Below are 8,891 nucleotides of genomic sequence, written 5' to 3' on the forward strand. Positions count from 1 at the left end.
GACGTAGTCATCATAACGAATACAAGAATGCAGGCATACTGTCACAGAACACCTCCAACAACTCTCTTGATATAGCAGGACATAGCTAATGATTTGTGTCTACGGAACAAACGTATAGTAACTACTGTGTGTGTGAATACGACCCCTTGGTAAGGACAGTACGTCCACAGCTTGTTATCCTAAGGAAATGCAATCAGCCTACGTCAGAGTCAAGGTCTTCAGTGCCGTGGTACACCGCGCAGGTCTTGCTATGAGGTTTTACCACGTTGCAGCTGAAGCCTTGGCCTCGAGAGAAGAGATCATGACTTGGCTGTGATGGCAGAGGAAACGACCACGTTAGGACGGAGTATTTCCTAGCCGTGCAACGTTTCTTTTGCTAGAGCTTTCTCAAGTAAATTCTTAGAGCTTTGTCAGGCAGTTTCTCAAGAGCTTTCATAGGCACTCGAGGAAGCTCTAAAAATCGAAACTTCGTAGCAGATCTAAAACCTCGTCCTCACTTTATGGCGTTTCATTTTCCCTCTGCCAGATTTGTCGGCAATTGTGAGTTGCAACATGAGACAGCCAGGCGACCGATCACACAGAACCGCCTACACAGCGCTGGAGTGGAAACGAAGGGAGCTTGAAAAAGTAAATATTCATTACGAGCCTACTTTTGATTTACAACCTTTGTCGAAATGATTGTGTCTACGTCGCCCTCGACGACATCGTCCTCCGTCATGACCTCATCGACTGCAGCGCCCCCCGGCGACACCAGTCATGCTGGTTCCCTCGACGACTGTTGTTCCTCTCAGGGTTTGTTTGAAAGACAACGCGAATGCAGTGCGGCTGGATTTGTTTTCTGTTCTTAACCTTGTCAGCGAAGCTAATACATCCAAGGAGGTGTGCAAATGTACCCTGAATACGGACTTTTGAAACTACTGGTACAGTACTCTTAAACGATACATAAATAGATTAATAAATAAATAAATATATATACATACATATATATGCAAAGTAGACCACTTGGAAAAAAAGAAACTAACGAAGCAGAGCGCTTTCGTATATTACATCCAGTGCAAAAAGTGGATGTAATATACGAAAGCGCTCTATTTCGTCAGTTTTTTTTCCAAGTGGTATACTTTGCATAAGTGAACACCCGTACCCGTGTTCTTATTAGTATACATACATACATACATACATATATATATACATATATATATATATATATATATATATATATATATATATATATATATATATTAGATATACTGAATCACCGGGATATGGGTCCCAATGGTCTCATGATGCCCGTAATCAGGAGTTAATTGTACACCATCACTTGCTCCAGCCAAGGATAGCATTGTCGAAGCGAGGGTGGGCGAGCGTGGTCGCTTACAGTAGCAGCAGGGGTCGGGGAACGCCTTCTTTGCTGAGGGGTTATTACCCAAAAACCTATTTGCACACCATTCTTATGTTCCCCACCGAGATTCTAAAGCAAACAAAGGCAGGGTTATTGCTCTTGGAGATGTTGCATATGGAATGTAAAATATTTTTGACGAAAAGCCTGTTGACGAAAGGAACATGCTAATCAAGGGTGGCGACAATGATTTTTTTTAACCCCAAATACATAAACTTTTTTCTTTTAAAAGTTATTCGGGGAATAATATTTTGAGGTTTCCCCTCCACTAAAGAAAAAGAATCCCATTTGAGGTAAGTTTCCCCGACCTTTGGTTTGCAAGAACGTAATTTTGGTGACTGTGAGATCCATGTTCAGTTGTGGATTTGTGTCCACAGCACAACGTCATTTTGCATAAACCCTCACTATCGCCTGCGAAAATGGCCGCTCCAGTCTCACCCTTATTTGGAGAGTCGTGCTCCACATTTACGGCAGCAAGAGCTTAGTTTGTTAGATAGTTCAACCATCCGCGCAAAGCTTCGCCGTTTGTCTTCTGAACGACGAATCGTGTGCTCGAGTGACTGACCGCAAACATCGACTCGGAAACTGGCAGACACTCTTCATCAACCCTGAGTTCCCCTGTGGTTTTGAGTTCTTAGCTTCTTTTTCTTCACTGGCACGGCTCTTGGAGGTCCTCCTCAGCTCCCGCCTGTTTCTTTCGGGACAGGAACCAGACCTTCATGGGCTCCTTCTTCCCCTTCATGGGGACCGGTCCGCGGAACTCGAAGTGGAAGCCCGGGTCGTAGTTCTCCTCTCGCTGCAGGTGGCTGTGCACAAGGGAAGGAAGACGACGTTAGTGTAATAGGACACTTAAATCTAGGAAACTATATTCCCCATTGCCAAAACTATGATATATCCCCCTAAAAAGATAAAAAAGAAAAAAAAAATAGAATGATTTATTCCGGGGCCCAGACGTCCACTTATGATCACCCTCGTGGCACGAACGTCTTAGGTTGCTGGCCCATGGCCCAAACGAGGGTGATGCAAACAAGGTCATCATATTAAAATAACAGGGCAGGACTCGCAGTAATGGATTTAAACTGACAAATTTAGACTTAAGAAGGAATAGGCAAGAATTGGTTTACTAATAGGCTGGTCAACGAATGGAATAGACTTAGTAACCATGTAGTAAGTGCTGAAACTATCAGTTGTTTAAGAAACGGTTAGAGAACTTTATGGATGGGGATGACAAGTAGTGATGGATATGGAGCTGCCTAGTGTAGGCCTTATGGTCTCTTGCAGTCTCCTTCATTCTTATGTTCTAATGTTATGTTAACGTTTGGGCACTGAACGCCTGCAACTTCTGGGCATGAGAAACATTCAGCACATTCTGTTGGTTACTGGGATGCATGTACGAGTATGACTTAACGAGGAAAGAAAATTCATCCAAGCTGCAAGACAAATACTGTAATTTACACAATAAATGCTGTTCTTATTGTTGAAAGTACTGTTCCCTGATACAGTGGTGGATAGGGCTGATGAAATATTACTGGAATAGTTTGGATACATGGAAAGAATGAGTGATGAAAGATTAGTAAAAGATATGTAAAAGGCAGAGGCGGAAGGAGTGAACTTGAGGTGACTACCGAGGATGAGATGGATGGATGGGGTGAAGGGGGCGTTGAGTAAGAGGGGAATGTCTGTTGAGCAAGGAAAGGAGAAGGCAGGAAATAGGGATGAATGGAGAGTGACTGTGTATAGATGATACTGTTATGAGTATCATGCAAGGAAAGGAGAGACGGGGAATGGGGGATAGGGGTGCTTACGTGTGAATGATATTCTGACGCATCCCAAAGAGATTTCTCCCCGTCATCTCTTTTTCTGCATGCGGGGAGGGCGAGGTGGGGGCGCTGACTAAGTGGAGCAGCCTTGCTGTGGATGCATTGTGTCTTGCTACATTGCTTCTGACCCAGGGCAGTGGGTGGGATATAAGGATGACCCGTTGTCCAAGAGGAGATATGATGAGAGTGGGGTAAAAAGTGGTGGATGGGTGGGAGTGGAATGGGTGGGAGTGGAATGGGTGGGAGCGGGTACGTGCCTTTGACTTGGCTACCCCCCTTATAAGGGGGGAAAACTCTTGGTATGTAGATAGATGTTTATTTTTTTCAGAAATTATGCGGGAGTAATAATATGGCTGATTTGATTGATTGGATGATTGAAACAGCGCATCCACCACAGAGCTCAATCCAGTCTGAAGGACAAAGGATTACAAAGGATTACAAAGGCGGAGCATGCCGACAGGAGACCAAGACTTCCTCTTGAGTTTTGTTTTTCACAAAAGTGACTTGATGTTAAACAAAGCATAGTATCATCCTACTAGATAATGTTCAGTTTATCTATGCTTTTATTTATTCATTTATCATTATTTATATTATATTTTTATCTATTTATTTATCATTATTATTTTTTTCGCATCCGACCTAGTTATGGACCAAAAGGTCTCCTGTCGGCATGCTCCGCCTTTGTAGTCCTTTGCAATCCTTTAATTCCTTTCTGATTTTTGGTAAAATGAATTGAGTATTGATTTTTTTTTACTGATATATGTATGGTGAGAATAAAAACAGAAAAGAAATATAATTTGATTTTGAGACTCAGCGTGTAACATAGCATGGATGTGAAAACTCATTTCCAGAGTTGGTGAGAATTACAGTTTGCGTATCTTAAATTATTGCATTCCTAGCAGCTGAGGAGCCGCAAATGTTCTGAACTAAACATCCTTTAACATGAGTGAGACCAAGTCCATTTATGAAACAAGATATTTACCAGAACCCCGCGATCTTTTTTATTCGACAAAATAACTCGTTCACCTCCGTACATTCACGTAGAAAAAAATGCATTCTCATCATGTGGAACGACTAGATTGTACTGGCACTGATATCATGTGGATCGATCGGATTATACTAACATTTAAACCAATTTATAATAAATCTATGTCAACAATACTACGTGCATGTACGTTTGGACTACTGTGTGCATTGGATACAAACAATCAGCTGTGACTCAAGTAGACCCCAATCCCCATTCTCCCACAAACAACTGTCCCGCCTTTGGACCTCACCCGTAAGCAGTCTCCGACACGTTGATCCGGCCCTTCTCGCCGGTCGTCTCCGTCCGAGAGGTTAGGTTGACGGTGTTCCCGAAGAGGCAGTACCGGGGCATCCGCTGCCCGATGACCCCGGTCACGACTTCGCCTGAGTGGATTCCCACCGTGATACGCTGAGCGGCCGGCAGGCGAGGCAAGGCGAGGCGACGGGGCAGGGGACAGAGTTCCGGGGACGTGGCGGAGGCAGGGAAGGTGGTCAGCACGTCGGGTACAGGTGGCGGGAGAAGAGAAAGGAAAGGTGAGTCAGTCTCCCTGTCCGTAAGCAAAGAATAACTACGCGTGGTGCGGAAAAGGGGCTATACTTTTGTATTTGAAAATATCATGACACTATATGAAGGTTATAGTAATGATGGAGGTTCTTAGATTGTATTTCACCTCCTAACGTTAGTGGGTTAGTATCCTTAAAATAGCATCACTACTCTCAGTTCCCGACCCTCTCCCACTTGCCAGCCCTCCGCAGACCCGTGAGAATAAGAGGCTTGAGACACAATGCCCTGAGGTTACAGCAACCTTTGTCAGGTCAACTTACGACAGCCTCCCCTTCCACAAAGACGTTCTTGGCGAGATCGATCATGTCGAGGGCCAGGTTGGCGATGCAGCGGGCGTGTGAGCTGCAGGGCTCCGGCAGCCCGCTGACGGCCATGTACTTGTCGCCCACCGTCTCCACCTGAGCGCGCACCCAGGCGACACCAGAGGTGAGATGCAAAGCCCGTCCATGTCGTTGGGAGAAGCGGGGCAGAAGGAGTAAACAACAACATTAGCAATACTCATACATACTGATTTAAACTATGACAAATATAACTGAAGGCGGAGGAAGTATATGGGGAATAGTGGGAGAATTTTATTGCCTTAACGTTTCGACTCTTAGGGTCTTGATCACAAAGAAGCTTTGTGATCAAGACCCTAAGGGTCGAAACATTATTCCTCGTATACTTCCTCCGCCTTCACTCATACATACATACTAACAAGAACCACTGGTCAGTTTTATTTAACTAGCACAAGTGACCACTTGGAAAGAAAAAAACTTAGCAAAACAAAGCGTTTTCGTATATTTCCGTCGATGCTAAATTGTGAAGTTGTGAATATACGAAAGCGTTTAGCTTTGTTAATTTTTCCTTCCAAGAGGTCACTCTTGCAAACATACATATACCAAAAGATCCTTTCTCCCTTATAAGCTAGTTAGTGGAGTCAAAGTTTATAATCACCCTACATCCATCCCACACCCATCCAAAAACCAATCCACTTTCCCCCTTATGTTCGCTCCATATGAATGACGGGGCATCGCTGTCCTCCGCTTCACTTCTCGGGTTAGAGGCAATGCAGCAAGGCACAACACCTCCATAGCAGGGCCTGGAAGCCGAAGCTGGTTTACCCTCACCGCTTCACTACATGGGTGTACTGACTGCACAATAAGCTAGGTTGCTGTCAAGTGTGTTTTTCTTGGATGTAGAACTCGACTGCTCAGGACACTGATTCGCCAGCAGCTGATTTCGTATTCATGCCAAAGGTAAACGGGCAAAGACTTCTACCAAGAATAAATATCAGTGCTACCCATCTGTTGCTATTGCAGTCATGTCGACTACCTTTCTTTCTTTCACTTTACCGATACAAAACACGTTTCTAGTCCGAAAGGATGATACTAGTGTACCACACGGCTACAACCACCCTATATGGGTCGTTGACTATAAGACCTACCCCAAACTTAAACATCTTCCCATTAATACCACGGAGTCCCTCTGCTTTACCCAGGTTCAGTCCACCGCTGACCGTCCTGGCTCCAGTCATGGTCGACTGGGAGAGAGTGATAGAGTTGGAGGGGGTCGCCAGAAAAAAGTGCAATATTCTTGATGGCCAGCCCCAAGCCAGGGGACCTCACTATCAAGAACTTGAAGTGCCAAACTCACCTTTATGGAGCCTCGTCTGCGTCCGTTACCCTACGGCCATCTACATCACAAATAAGGGTTCACCAACCGCCGTATTGATCGGCAGCGCAGCCTCTTCAGTGCACTCCAGGCAAGGGGACAGACGTTTCCAGGGATATTAGACTCTGCCTACCCCGCGGTCTCTAACGCAGGCCTCCTGATCTTCTCGCAAAGGGGTTCTTGTCCAGTGTTTCACAACCTCGTTGCAGGGACCAGTTATTAGCCAACCGTTCTGTCTGACCATCTTTGGTGAGAGGTGGTGTCTTCTTAATATGTCCCCTGGCCTCGAACTGGGCTTGACTCCAGAGTTATTCCAGGCTGCTAACTGGGTCTCCCACTCGAAAGTGTTTATCACTTCTTCAGGGTCCCCGAGAATAGAGATACGATGGATAGACGCAAGAATGCTAAGCCATATTTACAAGCTGCCATGTTCTTTCATAATTTATATGTTAAACTTCAGGAGCCTTTAGTTTTTTAACTCTTCTTGCCTTAAGTCCTGTCTTTAGTGTTGCCACGACCCATGTGCGGTAATTTCCAAAGAACTCTGCAGCCCTGAACACACTAAGATTCTGTAGAGTTCTCCAACGGGTATTACCGAGAACATGGGTGATCTATTTCGCAAGATCAGTCCTGAAATATCACGCCAACAGTGCAGGTCAATCTTGTGGACTCATATACCAGCAATATTTTGTTTCCTGGATTTTGCAAATTTCAGGAACGTTCTGCTATCGTCGTTCACATTTCCGCAATCATGGAGGGCGAAACGCGTCTTGTTACCAGTTGTCTGAAGACGTTTGGAAACAACCAGTACAACTGGGATTTCACTCCCTGTTAGACTACAAATAAAGTGAGCTTGGCTTAGAATACTTCCTTCTCTTCACGGTACCCCATCCCAGTCTGGGTTGAAATTTTGCAATGCAAGAGGCGTGGCTGAAGAGGTGCTTCGTCCTGATATGCACCAGTGATCGAACATACTGTCACCGTAACACCAACGCTTGACTCCGAACTGGGGTACCCATTTTTTTTTCCTCCGGAAGACCCTTTTGCAGGAATTCTATTTTCCATTCTTTTGTGTTTCCGACGTATTTTGAAATATGTAGAAAATTTGTGAGTTCCCTTCAAACACCATCATACCACTTTTACGTCATTTAATTCCTCACCACTTGAATTTGCCGAAGTCTAGCCTGTCTTACCAAAACAACACAACCCTAGCATGTCTCATGTAAGGGCATCCTGCTAAATTTTGCTTCATCAAGCCACATTCATAACACACTAACTTCATCTGATTCAACACTAACCTATCTAATTCAATAAATTCTTACCTCTAATTTGTCTCTCTAACCTGAGAGTACTTATTCTCATCTTTTCCAGCCCTCATTCATTTCTTTTGCTACCTTTATGGCATCACATCCCACGAAACCTTTCCCACATCATCAACACCGTTCCCTGCTCCTTACATAAACATATTGCAACTTGCCTTGTATACATCAGTGTTTACTTTAGGGTCCGTAAGGACGTCGAAGGTGGTGTAAATGTCGTTGAGCATCTGGACGATCTTCGAGGCGCCGGCCAAGTCCTTGTGTCGCGCGCAGTAGTCCGAGAAGCCGACGATCCCTGTCGCAAAAAAAAAAAAAAAAAAAAAAAAAAAGGTTAAGATTATTAGAAATTATGATGGGTTAGAAAGTCACCTATAAAAACAGCTGTGCACCATGGAGATAACTCCCCGTTCTTTTATAAGATACAATGGAATATAATCGAAGGTAGATCATCGTCAGGAAGAAGGTCTCTCAGGTCATTGGAGTCGCCTCCGAGGTCCATATAGTATCTTGGTCGCCTCAAAACAGTGATGCGCCGCGAAAACATTTACACTTTTTTTAAAGACATACCGAAAATACAAGGGAAGGGGAGAATTTTTTACCAATAATGACAAAAAAAACATTTCATTGGCATATCAATGACTAACTCTGCAAGAATTTGAACCGAGGACAGCATGTTAACGAGTTTAAGCTGGAAGGCACTCAGCTACTGGCGGACATCGGAAGACTGGATCTGGTGCGCGGCACACTCCAGCCCCGAAGTCGTCTTGCAGAAGCTAAACCTCTGAGATTTAGCATCGATGGCCCTTCTCCCTGTCGGGGCACACAAACACTCCCTCCTTCCCTTTTTCTTACGCAGCCATGAGGTGGACATGCAGAACCTTTATGCCCACAGAAATGATCAAATCCTCCACAAAGAGCGGGTAGGTGATGGTGCACTTTATGCACAACTACAACCGTGGAACAGGAATCCTGGCTATGAATAAACGCGAATAAAGAACCGAAAGCTCAGAGAAGTGGTCTAAAACATATGAATATAAAGGTCTCCACTCAACGTTGCTGATCATGATGATGATGAAGAGGATGAATTGGTCTTACGTCACGAACTGCCTCCT

General features: G+C 44.6%; 1 protein-coding gene across 1 annotated transcript in view; it reads right to left on the minus strand.

The window, feature by feature from the left end:
• Nucleotides 1–1,166: 1,166 nt before the first annotated feature.
• Gycbeta100B (guanylate cyclase soluble subunit beta-1-like) overlaps nt 1,167–8,891 on the minus strand; it is a 59,115-nt gene continuing 51,390 nt past the window's right edge. Inside the window, exons 10-13 of the mRNA XM_076172144.1 lie at nt 7,938–8,074; nt 5,068–5,205; nt 4,494–4,651; nt 1,167–2,202 (exon numbers count right to left, since the gene is read on the minus strand). Of these exons, the coding sequence (XP_076028259.1) occupies nt 2,046–2,202; nt 4,494–4,651; nt 5,068–5,205; nt 7,938–8,074 (590 nt within the window). The 3' untranslated portion in view covers nt 1,167–2,045. The remainder of the gene's footprint in view (nt 2,203–4,493; nt 4,652–5,067; nt 5,206–7,937; nt 8,075–8,891) is intronic.

This window comes from Oratosquilla oratoria, chromosome 3, assembly GCF_046742065.1.
Source record: "Oratosquilla oratoria isolate Oo_2021 chromosome 3, ASM4674206v1, whole genome shotgun sequence".
Classification (NCBI taxonomy): Eukaryota; Metazoa; Arthropoda; class Malacostraca; order Stomatopoda; family Squillidae; genus Oratosquilla; species Oratosquilla oratoria.